Source organism: Clarias gariepinus, chromosome 3, assembly GCF_024256425.1.
Source record: "Clarias gariepinus isolate MV-2021 ecotype Netherlands chromosome 3, CGAR_prim_01v2, whole genome shotgun sequence".
Classification (NCBI taxonomy): domain Eukaryota; kingdom Metazoa; phylum Chordata; class Actinopteri; order Siluriformes; family Clariidae; genus Clarias; species Clarias gariepinus.
This window is the reverse complement of record NC_071102.1, coordinates 29,746,490-29,768,929: the sequence shown is the minus strand read 5'-3', so window position 1 is coordinate 29,768,929 and position 22,440 is coordinate 29,746,490. Positions and strand designations below refer to the sequence as shown.

The window sequence follows — 22,440 nt, the reverse complement described above, 5'->3', positions numbered from 1 at the left end:
GTTCACAACGTGTGAATGGCTGCGCGATTCAGAGGCGGCGCACCTGATTGGCTGTACAAGTACGCGGTTCGCAAAGCATTGTGGGAAACAGGTAACAGCAACAACAAAGAGATCCAGCGCGATATTTTAAGGTTTGTGTCAAGAGTGAGAAAGCTGAAAGAGGCTAAAGGTTCACTTAGCCCAAGGTGATAAGAAGTGATCTATAAAGTTTGTGATAAAGAGACGTCTCGGTGATCACGCAAAGGTTTGTAGAAACAGGATGTTGTCGATAAAATGGATTATTTAATGCTCAGGCTCTAGCAGTCACTGTTGAGTAAAATCCACCTAGGTCACGTGTAATGTGAAAGGTAACCTATAGTTTTAAGCTTTATTTTAGTGTCTTATCTAAATTATAATTTGTGTATTATATTAGCATTAATACAGTTTAGTGGTTTAAAGATCTATTTATGTGGAATGTCAGTGGAACAATTTTTCTCTCTCTGGGAATCATTGACTGTTATAAAATAATTGCAGTAATTACTGCTTCCGTTAATGTAAAATGGTTTAGTGCTGTCAGTGTTTGCACAGGTGGCCGGTTTTGTAACAGGTACCCTGAGTCATTATCGACCTTTATGTCATAACGTGAGCGTTTGTCATACACATTTAGGCATTTGGCAGATGCTCTTATCCAGAGCGACTTACATTTTTTTATCTCATTACACATCTGAGCAGTTGAGGGTTAAGGGCCTTGCTCAAGGGCCCAACAGTGGCAACTTGGTGGTTGTGGGGTTTAACTCTGGGGTCTTCCGAATCGTAGTCCAATGCCTCAACTCTGAGCTACCCCTGGCCCACAAATTCCTTAATTCCTTAAGGGACTAGTCACATGCCCCCAAGGAATGAATGTTCAGGTACATTTGAGGCAGATGTAAGGACTGCTGAAACATTGCCGAGCAGCTGCGAGCTGAATGCACACTCCTGTCGCAGGTAAAGGTAGCACACAGGCATCAGGATCTGGATGCGGACAGAGCCGCAGGATCCTCTAGTGTTAAATAAATGTCTCACCAAAGCATCACATCAGCAATAGGCATGGGAATCACCAGGTACCTCCCAACGGGATATTATCACGATATTAAGGAAGCCAAGGAGACATACAAAAGGAAAGTGGAGAAGAAGTTAGGAGGGTGGTCTGGGATGGTATGAAAACCATCACAGGCTGTAAAAAGAAGGAAATCATTGTAGTAGTTGGGGAGGTGGTGAGGCCCAACGAGTTCAACCAATTTTTTAACGAGTTTGACTGCCTCACTACTTTACCAACAACTATCTGCCCTGTTATCACCTTCCCTCCTCCTCAACTACTGTCTCAGTTCTCACCCACACTACAACAAGGAGCCCCACTGCCTCCCCCCCCTACAATCACAGCACAACAGGTCAGAAGAGGACTGAGGAGACTCCGCCCCAACAAGGCTGAAAGCCTGTGCCAGTAATCTGAATGAGCCATTACAGTACATCTTCAACCTGATTTTGGAACTAGGGAAAGTACCTGAATTCTGGCAAAAATCATGTCTCATCTCAAAAGGAAATGGCCTCATCTCGTCTCATCTAGAAGACGTTTAAACGGCTGTTTTATTTCCTCAGATCTCAGGTTAGTCATGTACTCGATCCTTTGCAGTTTGCCTACAGGCAGAAGGTTAGTGTTGATGACGCCATCCTCTTCCTGCTCCATCAGACCCTCTCCCACCTCAGTAAAAGGGAAAGGTGCTGTAAAAATCGTGCCTGTTGATTTCTCCAGCGCTTTTAACACAATCCACCCCCTGTTATTGCGAAACAAGCTGACTGACATGCAGGCGGATTTATATCTGTTGATCTGGATCACGGACTAGCTCACCAGAAGGACACAGTATGTTAGGGCGAGGGTCTGCATTTATGAAACCCTTTTCAGCAGCACAGGAGCATAACAGGGGACGTCACATACAACACGGATTCTTGCCACATGCAGAAGTTCCCAGATGACACTCCCATTGTGGGGTGTATTAGTGATTGACAAGAGGGCGAGTACAGAAGCCTTGTCAAGGACTTTGTGGTTTGGTGCAATCTAATTTAGCTACAACTAAGGATGAGCTGGTAAAAGAATCAACCAAAAAAATTAATGCTGATCTCAATGTCAATTTATCAAAGTCAGAGAGGAAATGTATAGTGTGGAGAGGCAAAACAGCAATGGCAAATGAAATTGGATAATAAACCATAAGCGGGACATTTATTACAAGCATTTAATACAGGTATATGTGACAATAAGGGAAAAATGAAAAGAGGAAATATTAATTAGAAAACTAAGAATTGGACACATCAACTTTAATAACACTTTTTGTGAAGAATGCCAGGAAAGTGTGACATGGAGCATGTACTGATCTCATGCAGGAAATATATGCGGGAGAGGCTAGATATGATGTCACAGCTCCAAGAACAAGGGAGGGTAGAAGGCACTGATCAGGGAAGGAAGTATTCAACAGTATTTTTGAGAAAGGCTGTATTGGAAAGTTGTCTTTAAAAGTCAAGGAATTTGAAGGGAGAGTGAGATCTATAGGTGGCAGTGATGCATCTTACAGGATTCCCACCAAAAATGCAGAGCTGTACTAAAAGGGAACAAGTGCCAGATAAAAACAGACAAAGAGTTCAAGACACTGGGCAAGACTAGACAAGATTGGGGAAGAAAGTGTTTAACGTTTAAAAAAAAAAAAAATTAAGGAAGGCTGGACTGGAAAATCGGCTTTAAGAGAGCTGCGAAATGTGGTGAATGAGACTTACAGTTGGCAATAATAAAACCTACTGGATTCAACCTGCCATTAAACAACATGAAGGACAAAGATTGATCATAAAGGGAAAAGCAACATTTTATCACCTTAATTGCAAACATAGATAAAAGTTACAATGATAGTGAAGAAAATATGTAAATGAATACATTTCCCCCCGATCTCCAGTGGACATGAATTTTACTTTGTTGAACAACAATCATTTTTTATTCTATTTTTTTAATCCACTTATTAGCCTTAGATTGTGTGCCATGACCATACTCTATGACCAAATTCTAGAATTCAATAGCTATGGTATAAAATATACAAATCCCTTTTATTTACAGGTATGATACACCTTTCAGTATACCAAGAAATCAAAACAAGCCATCATGATGAAATATTACATAATATTTTTCTTTTAAAATGTTACATTGTGTGTTATTTTCCCTTTCTGAAACTGTCATTTTTACCAGGAATGGACGGTTCACGTCAAGAATTATTAAATTCCGAGGTTCACGGGATACCAGATATGGGTGGTCCTTCTTCCCGGGATGAAGGAACTGAGGCAGATGAGAAAAATACCATGCTCAACAAGAGAAAAGCAACCATGAAAAGGAAGGCTAATTTACTCAAAGATGATAAGGAAAAGAGCAAGAAAAAGAAAAAGAAGAAGATCCAACGAGTTCAGAGACCTAATTACACAGTACAGCATGGTGAGGATATGCTTTTGATTATATCGAACGTTAGTCAATTTGATAGTGTTTGGAAACCTAAGCGAAAAGGTTGCAAGAGGAAAAAGGCCAAAACAAAGACCACATCAGTAAGAAAGAAGATAGAACCTACAAAACCCAAAGTCTCTAAAGCAACAGAAGAAGATCTAGGCAATGATGCTGATGTGAAGAAATCAGAGACTGCTTTGAGCTTTGACTGGGGTCAGAGGATGCCACTGGAAGTGTTGGTTAAGATTTTTGAACTGGTAGTTTTTCAAGATGGTGCCATACCATTTCTTTGCAGGTAAGGGCAGGTTTTATATATTTATATATTTTTTACAAAAATGTATGGCTTTTGGACATTAATAGCAGTATATGTTACAGGTGATCGACATTTTTAATTGTTATTTTCTTTTTTTGGATCATTTATTGGTGAAATCATTATTTTCTGAAAGGGTTGGCCGAGTTTGTACCCTGTGGAACAGGGCTGCCTCTTCACCAGCTCTTTGGCGCAGCGTGTCCATTGGCTACTGCTGGATTGAACCTGGTAAGAGTCAGTTACCTGGAACTGAACAGAAGATTAAGAACACTGTAGACTGGCTAACACAAAACAGGTCAGTGATCACAGTATTCAGGCTTAAACCAAGTGTTCAATTTGTGCAGTTAGCACCAAAAGTAATGGCACCTTGGGTAAAAAAATTGGTTTACAAAGACTATGAAACAATATCTTATATATTATTACAAGATATATATATATATTATTTTTATTAATTAGGTCAATATTTCGTGCCTTTGTCACATAAGTTGGGGCTCTAAGATTTTTCAATACCGTCTTTCTCCTAAACCTTGGTAGTTGTCTTGCTGATGCTGCTTTTCAGCTCACCCCTTAGGTTTTGGTTAGGCGACTAGAGTGCATTCTAAAATGTATTGGTATTAGATTTTTTTTTCTGTATTTACATCCTCCTTTTTGTCCCATCTGACCACAGAATCTGATTTGTGTTATTAGGAGTGTTTCAGGAACCTCAAGTGCTTTACATTTGTTTACATTTGTGATATATGAAAAAAAAATGCAAATAGTTTTTAGACACAGAAGTGGTGTCACACTAAAGTACATAATTATTAACATAAGAAATATTTTAGCATTTGAGCAGCTGTTAGCTGTTTTTTATGACTGTTATACATATCTGTGTCGCCTCATATTTTTACCCCAGTGGAACAGGAAGTCATGGATATAAAAAAGTACTAATATAAACGGCAATGTGAATTAGTGATGGAAAGTTTTGACCATTTTTGTGACTCAGTTATTTCATTCTTTTGATCAGAAATAAAATAAAATGTAAAGCGGTTTTTCTCTTGAGTCTTCTAGTCCAAGTCGTTCGCTCTTTTGAATCTATTGCATTGCATAGCGTCTTTGGGAGTCAGGAGACAAAAGAACGAATGATTTGGACTAGAAGACTAGATCCGATCATTTATGTTTCCTGTACAAAACCTACAGAGGTTTTGCGATGCTTTGCGCATGTGCACCCAGTAGAAATACTTAAATGTTTATAATCCAAGCAATTTCTGTCTCTAATTTCGTTTTTTAAGGTTCTCACAACTGAGGAATTTCAAGCTTTGTCACTGGAAAAAGCATGTTGACTATGTTGTTCAGGTATTTTTCCAGCTAATACATAATGATAATGACCAACCTTATGTAAATAGTCATACAGTAATGAAATATTTCACGACTGTCATTTGTAGGTGATTGCAAATTCCTGCTCAAATCTCCAGTCATTAGAGTTGTCTTACTGCATGGGTGTGACAAAAGAGGCTTTTCAAAATCTTGGAGTTGCCTTTCAGTCTCTTGAGAGCATAAATGTGCAACACACAGAGGTATGTACAGTATGAAATGACTGCATGCTGAAACTGCTTTTTCAGATTGATAATTATTGTCTGATGGTTATGGTGATCTAGTATCACAATGAATACATGGCAGAAAAATTCAAGTTCTAATTTATAATAAAATGATATGTCTAGTGTTATGTTGTTGGTATACTTAAATATTTTACAGACATAAAGCAGAAATAATGCACAATTGTATCATTTGCAATATAGTTTCAGGATGATGGTCTGCTGTCCTTCCTTGAGGTTTCTGCAAATCACCTAAAAAAGCTTTCCTTTACGCGCAGCTCAAAAAGTGACAAACTTCTCAGTGTTTTGTGTGTAAGCCGATTTCCATTCGTCACTTTGACATCGTTGATAGTGTAAAGCAAAATTCAGTATTGCCTTCTGTTAAAAGTAAGGAATGATGTGGTATTTGTTTGCAGAGGGGTTGCTGTCCTGATCTCAGATTTTTGGAGATCAATGCTAAATTAGATGGTGGATATTGCCCCCTTCCTATCTGTGTACAAGCTTTACAACTTGGTTGTCCTAAGCTACAGGTATAGTAGTCTATAGTGTGTAACTAGTTTCTTATAAATGTCTCATCTGTGGTTTTACTTTTAATTTGTACTCAAGCACAAATAGATAAAAAGTAAATATACACTTAAACAGCAAAGCACAAGGGTTACATTGTGTGATTACTTGCATGTCAGTCCCTATGCAGTTCAGATTACATAAATAAAGTAATATAATAGTATTTAACTTTTTTTTTACTTACAAAATGCTGGTACTTTCTTTATATTAAATTGTTTTCCCACATTTAGTCTTTCGCACATTTGGTTGGATTCTAGTTAACTAGTAAAATGACAGGTAAAATAACATCCAAGTCATTGCATCTTGTCTAAAATAATGCCCTTAATAATATCTTATGAAGTGAATATTAACTGTGGATTTAAACGGAATCTAAGGATCGTTTTTCCTTTGTAACCCTCTGTAGACTTTTAGGTTGATGAATATCAACCCTGTTCCCAAAATGATTCGCAACACACCCAGTTCCACACCAGGCTTCCCCATGCTGGAGGAATTGTGCATAGCCTCTTCATCCCATTCCTTTATGAATGACCAGGACCTGCTTAATATTCTGCATGGCTCCCCATACCTGCGGGTGCTGGACCTGCGGGGATGCGCTCGCATTACAGCTGCTGGACTGTATACATTGCCATGTGAAGGTAAAATGTTTTATATTTACCAGCCAATTACACATGTATAAGTTGTGCCTGTTTAGAAAATACATTAAACAAGCATGCTAAATTGTTATTTTATGGAGATACAGTATGTCGGTATACAGCTAAAACGAGGGCAGGCGGTAAAGTTGGAGAAGAACGTCGACTCCACTATTAGCTTTTCTCATCAGCACAGATACATTTGACTATCATACTTAACTTTACTGCTCCTACTTAATGATGTGTAAAATATTTTTTTGTGGTAAAAAAAAAAAGTCAAAACTGTGTTTAAGAAGGCACACTATATATTTAGAGTAGGCACCATATATTCACCTGTTGTCTCAATGTTTTAGGTTTGGAGTGTTTATACTGGGGGCTGTATTTCAATAGCAATGCCATGGTGGCATCAAATAAAGGCATCCACCTGCTTACACAGAAATGGAGCCACAGCCTTCGTGAGCTGGATCTCACCAACCAGCCTTTTTCTGAAGAGGACATGGAGATTGCAATGGAGTATCTGGCTCATGGCACTGGAGCAGACTCATTTCATTCTCTGAATCTCAGTGGGACCAAGATTACCTCATCTGCAGTCAGGTACCATCACAGTGGAAGTACTGTATATACTATATGGGCTGCCTCTGGCAAATTATTTAAAAATACATAAACAGACATGTATTGAAGATTATTTTTTGCCTAATAAGTATTTAGTAACATTTAACAACTACTAAGTTAAGCAATACATGTGTATATATACCACCGGTAGTATATTATAAAAAGTGCTATTTGCTGTAGAACTTAACGATGATTTACATTTTACAGGTTACTTGTGGGTCAGTCTACAGCTCTTAGCTACTTGAATCTGTCATCTTGCCGTTACCTTCCAAGGGGTCTCAAGCGAATTTATCGTGGCCAAGAAGACATACGTCAGCTTCTGGAAAGCCTAAATTAATGTTTTGTGTAGTTTTTTTTTATTTATTTTTTATCCTTTTGTATTGCATGGTAAGACTTAATTTTCAAGTCGTAATTTGTCTTGAAGTTGGACAACATAAAACTACAAGTATATGAATGGCCAATTATCTGCTGTGTGTATAATATGATAATTAAAATATATTCAAACCCTAAATCTGGATATTGAAACAACAGAAATAAAACATTTTTTAAAAGTACAGTGGGACCTTGGATTGCGGGTAACGGTCTGTGAGCATTTATCAAGACGGGCAAATATTTCCCTGTATAGTGAACATCTGTGCCTGTGTATTATAAATTATAACGTTGTGACTGTGTGCGTGCGTGCGTAAAAGCAAAATCAAGTGTCATTAGAGAGATTTTTTTTGTTAAAGATCCAGTTTTCTGGGTCTCTTACTCTCTGTCAGAGAGCAGTGTTTTCGTTAGCGTGTGTTCATTGTGTGCGTGTGTGTGTGTTGTTAGAGAGGTTTCTTATTGAAGCAGTGTTTTCATTTGTGCGAGTGTGTGAACGTCTTACTTTAGCTTCACACACACACTAACAGAAATACTGCTTTGTCTGGATTCTTTTCAAAGGTAAAATGCAGGTTCATTTGTTTTATTTTTACTTTTGATTTTGTACTTATTTGTATATAAATATTTTTGCGCTGCCGAAAGAATTATTTACGCTTTCATTGTTTCTTATGGGGGAATTTGCTTTAATATACAAGTGATTTGCATGCTTCCGGAATGAATTATGCTCACAATCCAAGGTTTAACTGTACTAACTTATAATGTAAGAGAAATTAAAATCATTTAACAACTGAGTTTTAAAATGGAAAGTTTATTATTCGTTTAAATGTAAGCATTGCTTAAACATGCTTTAAAGTTGTCTTACAGTTTTTTGAAGAAAGATAATTGTATAACATTATGATTCCTTGCAGTTATTTTCCTCAGAATTTATCTAACAGGATAAATAAATGATTTTCTGAAACCAATGCTGGTCAATAGATTGTTTGAATCATAGGATATATAAATCTTACCAAATACATTTTTTTGTATAAAGAACTGTAAAAATGACCAATAAAAAGAAAACACCCACTTTTTTACATATATCTTATATCTACATTTACTCATTAATAATTTTTTTTTCTTTACAAAGACAAAGTTTTATCTACCTGAAACATATTTTCTCAGTTCATTTATAACCACTTCACAAATCCAATGAGTAAGTGGTATAGGACAAATATTTTACAAATAAAACTTCTTGGAGAAGGATAAAATAAGGTCTCTACGCCTAAGGGAGATCACTAAACACTTGGTAAAGTAGAATGGTAAATTTTAAAAAAAAATAATAGCTGTTTTTAACTGAATGTAAGAGCACCTCCATATGTGAGGAACTTACAGGATTGGGACATATGGCCTTGTTTGTAAGAATAATCAGAAAATAGGTTGAATATGTTAGGGATAATAAAAATTGGACTTAAAAGCAATGGAAAAAGTCATGCATTCTGATGAACTCCAATTGACACTACTAAAGAGTAATTTATATGTCTCCATAGGAAAAGAAGTGCAGGAATGCAAGGTCATGCATAATGTTCATTGTACAAGACTCTGGAGACAGTGTTATAATCTGGGATGGTTTCAGCAGGTCAAGTCTAGGCTCAGCAGCGTTATGTGGCAAGTAGGTAAGGTTAGCTGATAACCTGAATGGTCAGGGTATTACACGAAAGCGGTTTTTGTCCCTGATGACACAGGCATATTTTAAGACTCAGATTGTGGAAGAGGGGTTCTGGGGGATGAGAAATTATTTTCACACAGGAACTGGCCACCACATTGTGTGCTGCAGTGAAACCTTTTTGCCCAGACAGTATATATTTCGTAAGTTATGCAAAGCTTTTTTTTTTTTTCATTTTCTTAAGGTTAGTAAGGTCAATCCAGTGTGTGGATCTTTGATGCATCGATCAAGTAGTTGCAAGTAGGTAAGGTTCTCCTTTGTGTTGGGGTCAAAGAAACCCTTGGTGTCATCACCTGAATCAGAAAGAATCTGGTTCATTTCTTTGTCAAAATATCCTCTCTGGTAAGCCACCTCTACTGGCACTCGGTGGCTGTACACTGGATCAATGATGCCTCCAGTAGCAATCTGTGCTTCCAAAAGACGGATACCATGATCTTTGACAATGAGATCTTTCTTTAAGGCCTGGAACAATGAGATGGTGTTTCCAGTGTATGGGTCAGTGTAGCCAGTGACTGCCTTCTCTGCAGAAAGTAGCTTGTTTTTCCATTCAGGCCCCACGACTCCCTGATCCACAGCTTCTTCTACAGATAGTTTTTTGTTCTGCAAAGGATCGACTATAAATCCGGTAGCAGCTTGAGCCTCCAATAAAACCAGTGATGTTCCAGGCGTCAGAAGTCCTTTGCATTTGGCTTCATGGATGCGCATGGTCTGTTTGGTGGACTGCACAAACACTCCTGCAATACAGTCAGTGCCCTGCAAGTACTTGCGTACTGAATCCATATTGCTTACTTGATCTACTGTGACCTTACCAGTACTTAGATCTTCAAAAATTGTTTGATCAATGATTTTAGATTCCAGCAAGTTCTTTGCTGACACTTGCTTTTTGATTCCACGAAAATTAAGAGATTTTTTTTCAATTGTAGTGGTGGTAGTCGTAACAGTCGTGCTGGATGTTTTCTGTCGTATAATTGTTAGTACCTGCTCCAGGAAATTTTCAATTGTTATTGTACCAGATTTGAATTGCTGAATCAGATCTCGTTTCTTTTCCTCTTCAATGTACTCGGAGTGGATGAGATCCCAGAGGGAAACCTCCTTTCCTTGGAATTTTCCCCATGCCTTGTTTGTGGTAGTGGACTGGAGGATTTTCTTTGTATGTTCATCAATGTAAAAGTAAAACTCTCCTTTTTTCGCAATGACAAGGAGCCTTAGCCCAGTGTGTGGGTCTTTCATACACCTGTCAAGTAGTTGCAAGTAGGTGAGGTTTTCCTGTGTGTTGGGGTCAAAGAAACCCTTGGTGTCATCGCTTGGGTCATCTAGAATCTGGTTCATTTCTTCATCAAAATATCCTCTCTGGTAAGCCACCTCTACAGGGACACGGTGGCTGTACACTGGATCAATGATGCCTCCAGTGGCAATCTGTGCTTCCAAAAGACGGATACCATGATCTTTGACAATGAGATCTTTCTTTAAGGCCTGGAACAATGAGATGGTGTTTCCAGTGTGTGGGTCAGTGTAGCCAGTGACTGCCTTCTCTGCAGAAAGTAGCTTGTTTTTCCATTCAGGCCCCACGACTCCCTCATCCACAGCTTCTTCTACAGATAGTTTTTTGTTCTGCACGGGATCGACTATAAATCCGGTAGCAGCTTGAGCCTCCAATAAAACCAATGATGTGCCAGGCGTCAGAAGTCCTTTGCATTTGGCTTCATGGATGCGCATGGTCTGTTTGGTGGACTGCACAAACACTCCTGCAATACAGTCGGTGCCCTGCAAGTACTTGCGTACTGAATCCATATTGCTTACTTGATCTACTGTGACCTTACCAGTACTTAGGTCTTCAAAAATGGCTTTATCAATGATTCTAGATTCCAGCAAGTTCTGAGCTGTTACTTGCTTTTTGATTCCTCGAAACTTAAGAGATTTTTTTTCAGTTGTGGTGGTGGTAGTGGTAACAGTCATGCTTGATGTTTTCTGTCGTATAATTGATAGTACCTGCTCCAAGAAGTATTCGATGGTTATAGTGCCAGATTTGAATTGCTGAATCAGATCTCGTTTCTTTTCCTCTTCAATGTACTCAGAGTGGATGAGATCCCAGAGGGAAACCTCCTTTCCTTGGAATTTTCCCCATGCCTTGTTTGTGGTAGTGGACTGGAGGATTTTCTTTGTATGTTCATCAATGTAAAAGTAAAACTCTCCCTTTTTCGCAATGACAAGGAGCCTTAGCCCAGTGTGTGGGTCTTTCATACACCTGTCAAGTAGTTGCAAGTAGGTAAGGTTTTCCTGTGTGTTGGGGTCAAAGAAACCCTTGGTGTCATCGCTTGGGTCATCTAGAATCTGGTTCATTTCTTCATCAAAATATCCTCTCTGGTAAGCCACCTCTACAGGGACACGGTGGCTGTACACTGGATCAATGATGCCTCCAGTGGCAATCTGTGCTTCCAAAAGACGGATACCATGATCTTTGACAATGAGATCTTTCTTTAAGGCCTGGAACAATGAGATGGTGTTTCCAGTGTGTGGGTCAGTGTAGCCAGTGACTGCCTTCTCTGCAGAAAGTAGCTTGTTTTTCCATTCAGGCCCCACGACTCCCTCATCCACAGCTTCTTCTACAGATAGTTTTTTGTTCTGCACGGGATCGACTATAAATCCGGTAGCAGCTTGAGCCTCCAATAAAACCAATGATGTGCCAGGCGTCAGAAGTCCTTTGCATTTGGCTTCATGAATGCGCATGGTCTGTTTGGTGGACTGCACAAACACTCCTGCAATACAGTCGGTGCCCTGCAAGTACTTGCGTACTGAATCCATATTGCTTACTTGATCTACTGTGACCTTACCAGTACTTAGGTCTTCAAAAATGGTTTTATCAATGATTCTAGATTCCAGCAAGTTCTGAGCTGTTACTTGCTTTTTGATTCCACGAAACTTAAGAGATTTTTTTTCAGTTGTGGTGGTGGTAGTGGTAACAGTCATGCTTGATGTTTTCTGTCGTATAATTGATAGTACCTGCTCCAAGAAGTATTCGATGGTTATAGTGCCAGATTTGAATTGCTGAATCAGATCTCGTTTCTTTTCCTCTTCAATGTACTCGGAGTGGATGAGATCCCAGAGGGAAACCTCCTTTCCTTGGAATTTTCCCCATGCCTTGTTTGTGGTAGTGGACTGGAGGATTTTCTTTGTATGTTCATCAATGTAAAAGTAAAACTCTCCCTTTTTCGCAATGACAAGGAGCCTTAGCCCAGTGTGTGGGTCTTTCATACACCTGTCAAGTAGTTGCAAGTAGGTGAGGTTTTCCTGTGTGTTGGGGTCAAAGAAACCCTTGGTGTCATCGCTTGGGTCATCTAGAATCTGGTTCATTTCTTCATCAAAATATCCTCTCTGGTAAGCCACCTCTACAGGCACACGGTGGCTGTACACTGGATCAATGATGCCTCCAGTGGCAATCTGTGCTTCCAAAAGACGGATACCATGATCTTTGACAATGAGATCTTTCTTTAAGGCCTGGAACAATGAGATGGTGTTTCCAGTGTGTGGGTCAGTGTAGCCAGTGACTGCCTTCTCTGCAGAAAGTAGCTTGTTTTTCCATTCAGGCCCCACAACTCCCTGATCCACAGCTTCTTCTACAGATAGTTTTTTGTTCTGCAAGGGATCGACCATAAATCCGGTAGCAGCTTGAGCTTCCAATAAAACCAGTGATGTTCCAGGCGTCAGAAGTCCTTTGCATTTGGCTTCATGGATGCTCATTGTCTGTTTGGTGGACTGCACAAACACTCCTGCAATACAGTCGGTGCCCTGCAAATACTTGCGTACTGAATCCATGTTGCTTACTTGATCCACTGTGACTTTACCAGTATTAAGATCTTCAAAAATAGTTTTATCAATGATTCTAGATTCCAGCAAGTTCTGAGCTGTTACTTGCTTTTTGATTCCTCGAAACTTAAGAGATTTTTTTTCAGTTGTGGTGGTGGTAGTGGTAACAGTCATGCTTGATGTTTTCTGTCGTATAATTGATAGTACCTGCTCCAAGAAGTATTCGATGGTTATAGTGCCAGATTTGAATTGCTGAATCAGATCTCGTTTCTTTTCCTCTTCAATGTACTCGGAGTGGATGAGATCCCAGAGGGAAACCTCCTTTCCTTGGAATTTTCCCCATGCCTTGTTTGTGGTAGTGGACTGGAGGATTTTCTTTGTATGTTCATCAATGTAAAAGTAAAACTCTCCCTTTTTCGCAATGACAAGGAGCCTTAGCCCAGTGTGTGGGTCTTTCATACACCTGTCAAGTAGTTGCAAGTAGGTGAGGTTTTCCTGTGTGTTGGGGTCAAAGAAACCCTTGGTGTCATCGCTTGGGTCATCTAGAATCTGGTTCATTTCTTCATCAAAATATCCTCTCTGGTAAGCCACCTCTACAGGCACACGGTGGCTGTACACTGGATCAATGATGCCTCCAGTGGCAATCTGTGCTTCCAAAAGACGGATACCATGATCTTTGACAATGAGATCTTTCTTTAAGGCCTGGAACAATGAGATGGTGTTTCCAGTGTGTGGGTCAGTGTAGCCAGTGACTGCCTTCTCTGCAGAAAGTAGCTTGTTTTTCCATTCAGGCCCCACAACTCCCTGATCCACAGCTTCTTCTACAGATAGTTTTTTGTTCTGCAAGGGATCGACCATAAATCCGGTAGCAGCTTGAGCTTCCAATAAAACCAGTGATGTTCCAGGCGTCAGAAGTCCTTTGCATTTGGCTTCATGGATGCTCATTGTCTGTTTGGTGGACTGCACAAACACTCCTGCAATACAGTCGGTGCCCTGCAAATACTTGCGTACTGAATCCATGTTGCTTACTTGATCCACTGTGACTTTACCAGTATTAAGATCTTCAAAAATAGTTTTATCAATGATTCTAGATTCCAGCAAGTTCTGAGCTGTTACTTGCTTTTTGATTCCTCGAAACTTAAGAGATTTTTTTTCAGTTGTGGTGGTGGTAGTGGTAACAGTCATGCTTGATGTTTTCTGTCGTATAATTGATAGTACCTGCTCCAAGAAGTATTCGATGGTTATAGTGCCAGATTTGAATTGCTGAATCAGATCTCGTTTCTTTTCCTCTTCAATGTACTCGGAGTGGATGAGATCCCAGAGGGAAACCTCCTTTCCTTGGAATTTTCCCCATGCCTTGTTTGTGGTAGTGGACTGGAGGATTTTCTTTGTATGTTCATCAATGTAAAAGTAAAACTCTCCCTTTTTCGCAATGACAAGGAGCCTTAGCCCAGTGTGTGGGTCTTTCATACACCTGTCAAGTAGTTGCAAGTAGGTGAGGTTTTCCTGTGTGTTGGGGTCAAAGAAACCCTTGGTGTCATCGCTTGGGTCATCTAGAATCTGGTTCATTTCTTCATCAAAATATCCTCTCTGGTAAGCCACCTCTACAGGCACACGGTGGCTGTACACTGGATCAATGATGCCTCCAGTGGCAATCTGTGCTTCCAAAAGACGGATACCATGATCTTTGACAATGAGATCTTTCTTTAAGGCCTGGAACAATGAGATGGTGTTTCCAGTGTGTGGGTCAGTGTAGCCAGTGACTGCCTTCTCTGCAGAAAGTAGCTTGTTTTTCCATTCAGGCCCCACAACTCCCTGATCCACAGCTTCTTCTACAGATAGTTTTTTGTTCTGCAAGGGATCGACCATAAATCCGGTAGCAGCTTGAGCTTCCAATAAAACCAGTGATGTTCCAGGCGTCAGAAGTCCTTTGCATTTGGCTTCATGGATGCTCATTGTCTGTTTGGTGGACTGCACAAACACTCCTGCAATACAGTCGGTGCCCTGCAAATACTTGCGTACTGAATCCATGTTGCTTACTTGATCCACTGTGACTTTACCAGTATTAAGATCTTCAAAAATAGTTTTATCAATGATTCTAGATTCCAGCAAGTTCTGAGCTGTTACTTGCTTTTTGATTCCACGAAAAAAAGATTTTTTTTTTTCAATTGTAGTGGTGGTAGTCGTAACAGTCGTGCTGGATGTTTTCTGTCGTATAATTGTTAGTACCTGCTCCAGGAAATTTTCAATTGTTATTGTGCCAGATTTGAATTGCTGAATCAGATCTCGTTTCTTTTCCTCTTCAATGTACTCGGAGTGGATGAGATCCCAGAGGGAAACCTCCTTTCCTTGAAATTTTCCCCATGCCTTGTTTGTGGTAGTAGACTGAAGGATTTTCTTTGTATGTTCATCAATGTAAAAGTAAAACTCTCCCTTTTTCGCAATGACAAGGAGCCTTAGCCCAGTGTGTGGGTCTTTCATACACCTGTCAAGTAGTTGCAAGTAGGTGAGGTTTTCCTGTGTGTTGGGGTCAAAGAAACCCTTGGTGTCATCGCTTGGGTCATCTAGAATCTGGTTCATTTCTTCATCAAAATATCCTCTCTGGTAAGCCACCTCTACAGGCACACGGTGGCTGTACACTGGATCAATGATGCCTCCAGTGGCAATCTGTGCTTCCAAAAGACGGATACCATGATCTTTGACAATGAGATCTTTCTTTAAGGCCTGGAACAATGAGATGGTGTTTCCAGTGTGTGGGTCAGTGTAGCCAGTAACTGCCTTCTCTGCAGAAAGTAGCTTGTTTTTCCATTCAGGCCCCACAACTCCCTGATCCACAGCTTCTTCTACAGATAGTTTTTTGTTCTGCAAGGGATCGACCATAAATCCGGTAGCAGCTTGAGCTTCCAATAAAACCAGTGATGTTCCAGGCGTCAGAAGTCCTTTGCATTTGGCTTCATGGATGCTCATTGTCTGTTTGGTGGACTGCACAAACACTCCTGCAATACAGTCGGTGCCCTGCAAGTACTTGCGTACTGAGTCCATGTTGCTTACTTGATCTACTGTGACTTTACCAGTATTAAGATCTTCAAAAATGGTTTTATCAATGATTCTAGATTCCAGCAAGTTCTGAGCTGTTACTTGCTTTTTGATTCCACGAAAAAAAGGAAATTTTTTTTCAATTGTAGTGGTGGTAGTCGTAACAGTCGTGCTGGATGTTTTCTGTCGTATAATTGTTAGTACCTGCTCCAGGAAATTTTCAATTGTTATTGTGCCAGATTTGAATTGCTGAATCAGATCTCGTTTCTTTTCCTCTTCAATGTACTCGGAGTGGATGAGATCCCAGAGGGAAACCTCTTTTCCTTGGAATTTTCCCCATGCCTTGTTTGTGGTAGTGGACTGGAGGATTTTCTTTGTATGTTCATCAATGTAAAAGTAAAACTCTCCCTTTTTCGCAATGACAAGGAGTCTTAGCCCAGTGTGTGGGTCTTTCATACACCTGTCAAGTAGTTGCAAGTAGGTGAGGTTTTCCTGTGTGTTGGGGTCAAAGAAACCCTTGGTGTCATCGCTTGGGTCATCTAGAATCTGGTTCATTTCTTCATCAAAATATCCTCTCTGGTAAGCCACCTCTACAGGCACACGGTGGCTGTACACTGGATCAATGATGCCTCCAGTGGCAATCTGTGCTTCCAAAAGACGGATACCATGATCTTTGACAATGAGATCTTTCTTTAAGGCCTGGAACAATGAGATGGTGTTTCCAGTGTGTGGGTCAGTGTAGCCAGTGACTGCCTTCTCTGCAGAAAGTAGCTTGTTTTTCCATTCAGGCCCCACGACTCCCTGATCCACAGCTTCTTCTACAGATAGTTTTTTGTTCTGCAAGGGATCGACCATAAATCCGGTAGCAGCTTGAGCCTCCAATAAAACCAGTGATGTTCCAGGGGTCAGAAGTCCTTTGCATTTGGCTTCATGGATGCTCATGGTCTGTTTGGTGGACTGCACAAACACTCCTGCAATACAGTCGGTGCCCTGCAAATACTTGCGTACTGAATCCATGTTGCTTACTTGATCCACTGTGACTTTACCAGTATTAAGATCTTCAAAAATGGTTTTATCAATGATTCTAGATTCCAGCAAGTTCTGAGCTGTTACTTGCTTTTTGATTCCACGAAAAAAAGATTTTTTTTTTTCAATTGTAGTGGTGGTAGTCGTAACAGTCGTGCTGGATGTTTTCTGTCGTATAATTGTTAGTACCTGCTCCAGGAAATTTTTAATTGTTATTGTGCCAGATTTGAATTGCTGAATCAGATCTCGTTTCTTTTCCTCTTCAATGTACTCGGAGTGGATGAGATCCCAGAGGGAAACCTCCTTTCCTTGGAATTTTCCCCATGCCTTGTTTGTCGTTGTGGACTGGAGGATTTTCTTTGTACGTTCATCAATGTAAAAGTAAAACTCTCCTTTTTTCGCAATGACAAGGAGCCTTAGCCCAGTGTGTGGGTCTTTCATACACCTGTCAAGTAGTTGCAAGTAGGTGAGGTTTTCCTGTGTGTTGGGGTCAAAGAAACCCTTGGTGTCATCGCTTGGGTCATCTAGAATCTGGTTCATTTCTTCATCAAAATATCCTCTCTGGTAAGCCACCTCTACAGGCACACGGTGGCTGTACACTGGATCAATGATGCCTCCAGTGGCAATCTGTGCTTCCAAAAGACGGATACCATGATCTTTGACAATGAGATCTTTCTTTAAGGCCTGGAACAATGAGATGGTGTTTCCAGTGTGTGGGTCAGTGTAGCCAGTGACTGCCTTCTCTGCAGAAAGTAGCTTGTTTTTCCATTCAGGCCCCACAACTCCCTGATCCACAGCTTCTTCTACAGATAGTTTTTTGTTCTGCAAGGGATCGACTATAAATCCGGTAGCAGCTTGAGCCTCCAATAAAACCAGTGATGTTCCAGGCGTCAGAAGTCCTTTGCATTTTGCTTCATGGATGCGCATGGTCTGTTTGGTGGACTGCACAAACACTCCTGCAATACAGTCGGTGCCCTGCAAGTACTTGCGTACTGAATCCATATTGCTTACTTGATCTACTGTGACTTTACCAGTACTTAGATCTTCAAAAATGGTTTTATCAATGATTTTAGATTCTAGCAAGTTCTGAGCTGATACTTGCTTTTTGATGCCTCTGAACACAGCTTCTTGTCTCTTTGACATTTTGAAGATCGTTTGATTACCTGTAAATGAATAAAATAAATTGTAATTTAACCTGTAAATTAAATAATGTATGAAACATGAAAAAGAAGTTTTCAGTGATGTTTTAACATATGGAAAGTACATCACTTCAGTAATTAAAGTGCAACTGCAAAATTCCTTTTAAAATCGCTAAGTTTTTTAACCCAATGAAGAATTAACTAAAAAAAAGTAACTGCTGTGAATGTTTACTTTCAAGAAAATAAATAAACATGTAGAGTGGGTTATCCTATTGATTATTTTATTCACGCCGTATGCACATTTGTTATTGTGGTCACTTTTTTTCTTGTCATTTAAACACTAATATTTTAACATGCAATGGTCAGTTAAATTATTACCTGATAGTTATTTAGTGCTTGTATTAAACAAAATGAACATTATCTTTGGATTTGTAAACCAATTTACATTTTGAAGAAAACCAAGTAGCCTGATAATTCAACCCATCTTTATGGTGATCTCACTGCTTGAATTCGTATAAGACTGCCAGGGTTTTTTTTTTTTTTTTAATTAGTGGTTAATTTCCAATTGCCATTATACTAGTAGCATATTTATCGCCATTCGACTTTGACCTTATCTAGCAAGCCTATAAAGGATCTTTGCTATTTTAACCTTCTCATCCCATTTAAATTTCTCCATTGCATTAACAGCAGACATTGTCAGAAGGACAATTCAAATTAAAAAAGAGTAAATGCCTTTATAGTCTTGACAGTAATAAAGACTTGGTAGAAAGCAAATACTTGTTGTACAACAGCATTTAGCACAATTCAGTGAATGCAGTGAACGAAAGAATGCAAGATTTTTTTTAGTGACTATTATTATTATTATTATTATTATTATTATTATTATTATTATTATTATTATGTCAAATTAAAAATTAGCCTATCCTTAAAAAGTCACCATCTTTAAAGAGTTTTTATGATCAGAGTGATTGCAGGCAGAAGGCTGATACATAGCTATAACACATCTGGGAAAATATCTATCTTCATTATCTGGTCATCAAACAACTGCTTGGGATGTTTAACAATGTATTTGGCTAAGATTAATGGCTCTATTGGAGGTAGCAATGATCTTAGTGACATAGTGTCTATAGTGGCATAGACTGATGTCCTTTGCAAAAAATTAAGAGACATGCAGCTGAATACAGACGTTGACACACTAATTTACGAAATGTTTGTCACTATGAAGGATATTGGGTGTATCCCAATAGAACATACAGTTGCCTCTACCAGTTTGTTCACCTTAGTGAATCACACAAAATACTGAGTTCAACAGATACAAAACAAATCTAGCCATTAGCTTTTCCCTGTAATGTTGCATTTCCGATCACCAGTTAGCAGATCAACAAATTCTGTTTTAATTTACTAAAGTTTCACTCAATAATAGATATAAAAAATATAGATAAAATACATTTATTTACCTACAGAATAAATCCTGATGAACTGATATTAAATACTAAAATTGATCAGTAAATTGTGATAATAATAATAATAATAATAATAATAATAATAATAAATACACTGAAATACACTCACCATGCACTTAATTAGGTACACCGGTTAAAATAAACCCTAACGCAAATATGTGATCACCCAATCACAATGCAGGAACTCAAGATGATCTGCTGAACTGATCATCAAAATTGGGGGGGGGGCAGGGTAGTTTAATGACTTTAAACGTTGATCTATTGGAATTTTTACTAACAACCAACTCTAAGATTTAGAAAATGGTCTGAGAACATATTCAGTAAGTAGCCGTTCTCTCTACGAAAATGCTATTTTGAGGTCAGAGGAAAATGGCCAGGCTGATTTGTGCTGATAGCACAACAGACAACAGTAACTCAAGTTAGATCTCATCCGTTCCTGTGTCTGCTGTTCAGGCTTGTGGAGGTGGTGTCATGGCATGGGGCCATTTTCTTGGAACAAATCTGTAGCAACTGCATGATGCTATCATGTCAATATGGAAAAGAAATTCTAAGGAATGTTCCTAGAACTGCATTGAATCCAAGCCATGAAATAACTATGGCAGTTATGAAAGCAAATGGGATTCCAATGCAGCAATCACCAATAGCAGTACAACAGTTTAGAGTTTAATGGCATCTAAAAGTGAACAAGGAGAACATTACATTCTAAGATTTTGGCAAAAGTTTTAATTTTAAGAGTGTGGCACAGGAGAGTCAATTTAACTGTCATTTTGTTGACTGCAAACTAGATTAGACTTATGTCTGTATCAAAGCAATGCATTTACTTAGCTATTAAGGTTTAAGACATCTTTGTACAAATTGTATTATATAGACAGAAACAAAACTTATTTGTTTGCTGTTTGCCAGAATTCGACCAGAGCAACATAAAACAATGTTTCCTTAAATTGCAGAATTATTATGAAAAGGGAAGTTCATGGAATTGAATTTCTGTAACCTGCCTTTGTTGTGCTTATACTGAGATCTGCTGGTTCCAGTAGACTATGGTGGTACTTTTTTTTTTTTTTTGTCAGGGGGTGGGGGGTACTGTACCACTTTTTACAGTATGTAGGGACTATAAGAATATAATGTATTTATTTCCCTCAAAAAGAGCAAAAATAGAAAAAGATCTTTTTTAGAAATACACAACTAAATGCAGTGGAAGTTCAACAATGCTCTTGCCATCAAAAGGCAAAACATTTAACAGCTACCTTAGTGATGAATAACATTCTTTCCTGATGATGTAAAAATATTGCTTAACACCTGACTGAATGGAAATGATTCATCTTTCTGCATGACAGCTAATGTCATATGGGAAGTGCAGTGCTGTTGTTTTGCTTCTTTGTTTTATGGAATTCCCTTTTCTTCCTGATTTTGTCCGTTTTAGTCATAGTGGTCATAGCCAAATCCCACCTGTCAGGAAGCTCTCCCCCATTACATGATGGCTACCAACCAAAACTAATAATAATGGAATATTTTTGTCTCAACCTTAAGATTTAATGAATGATATGGTCTGAAATTATGTTGAACTATGATCAGTGCCTGCAATCCATCTTATTCATTTAAGCCTCTCTTTATCTTTATCTGTGTTTAGATGTTTGAAATGCCTCTCTTTTGCAGGGAGTAACAGGAAACTTCACAGAACACTGACAAAAATGCTGAGTTCTTTATTTACACTATGCTTGTTTAACTACTTCCTTACAGTTGAGCTTAGTAGTAGTAGTAGTACACAGCGAAATGCACAATGTTGAAGTAACAGTATTGAATTATCACAGTACGGTATTAATATAGGTCAGGCTGGACTGAAATCAATTCTAAAAGAGTTAACATTTAAGATTTCACTGTGTTGTAGTAATAATACAAAAATGTACCAGTTTCAGTAAGTAGCACTTACCTCAGTTTATGTGTGAAAAACGTTTCAGTTCTAAATGGAACAGAATGTTTTCTTGCAAAGTGTCCCTCCCTGGCTTAGCACATGCACACTGGTAGCTACAGGACCAGAGCAGAGGTTTAAGGGCTTTGCACTGAGAGTTTATCTACATGAAGACTCCACCCCAGAAACACTCCCCTGTTTGAGACAAAACTCCAATGAAAGAATGTCTCTTCTGCATGACCACACATGAGCCAAAGTCATTATCACAATAATGTATTGCTTTTTTCCCCTAAGTTTTTTTGTTTTTGTTTTTGTTTTAAGCTGGTTGGATCCCTGACCTGGGGAGTTTTCTTGTATTTTCTGGCTTTTTTAATTTTTTTATTTACAGGTTTAAGTCATGCATTTTAAACAGTTGTTACTGATTATACGACAGGAGTGCTACTGAGAAGTGCTTGTTGTGGATTTCTCAATTAGATGGTGTTTTATTGAGAACTTTTACTTAAAATATATTAAAATGTAAAAATATTTAAAATGTATTACTTTTTTAATAACTTACACTGTTGTGTGAGTGTTTCTGGAAGGCACCAGGCATGTATTAATTAGCTTGCTAAAAGAACTTATTACCGCTATAAGGATAAAAAGTGCATTTTGTAAGAACACTGCAAAGCATTTTGTGGAGGGGTTTCAGTGCTTTCCAACACATGAAAATTAGAAACACACAAAGGACTTCACAATCTGCCCTTATGGCAACATGACATGTTTTTTTTGGGGGGGGAGTGATGGCGGGGGTTGGGTGACTTCTTTTTTAATTATTTATTTATGTAA

At 38.9% G+C, this 22,440-nt stretch overlaps 2 protein-coding genes across 4 annotated transcripts; one reads left to right on the top strand and one right to left on the bottom strand.

The window, feature by feature from the left end:
• The first annotated feature begins 85 nt into the window (after positions 1–85).
• Positions 86–7,727, top strand: fbxl6 (F-box and leucine-rich repeat protein 6). Of its 3 annotated transcripts, none has more exons than XM_053491980.1 (10): positions 86–131; positions 3,242–3,782; positions 3,934–4,092; positions 5,066–5,129; positions 5,219–5,350; positions 5,573–5,680; positions 5,785–5,898; positions 6,336–6,567; positions 6,915–7,155; positions 7,381–7,727. In XM_053491980.1, exons 2-10 carry the CDS (start codon positions 3,244–3,246, stop codon positions 7,508–7,510), a joined length of 1,719 nt encoding a protein of 572 aa, XP_053347955.1. In that variant the 5' UTR covers positions 86–131; positions 3,242–3,243; the 3' UTR covers positions 7,511–7,727. The 3 variants fall into 3 exon arrangements, with proteins under 3 accessions (XP_053347955.1, XP_053347953.1, XP_053347954.1); XM_053491978.1 differs by having other exon boundaries at positions 91–244; XM_053491979.1 differs by having other exon boundaries at positions 103–347.
• Positions 7,728–8,331: 604 nt separating this feature from the next.
• Positions 8,332–21,747, bottom strand: eppk1 (epiplakin 1). Its single transcript, XM_053491977.1, has 2 exons — positions 21,637–21,747; positions 8,332–18,270 (listed from the first exon to the last, which is right to left on the bottom strand). Exon 2 carries the CDS (start codon positions 18,248–18,250, stop codon positions 9,413–9,415), a length of 8,838 nt encoding a protein of 2,945 aa, XP_053347952.1. The 5' UTR covers positions 18,251–18,270; positions 21,637–21,747; the 3' UTR covers positions 8,332–9,412.
• Positions 21,748–22,440: the final 693 nt, after the last annotated feature.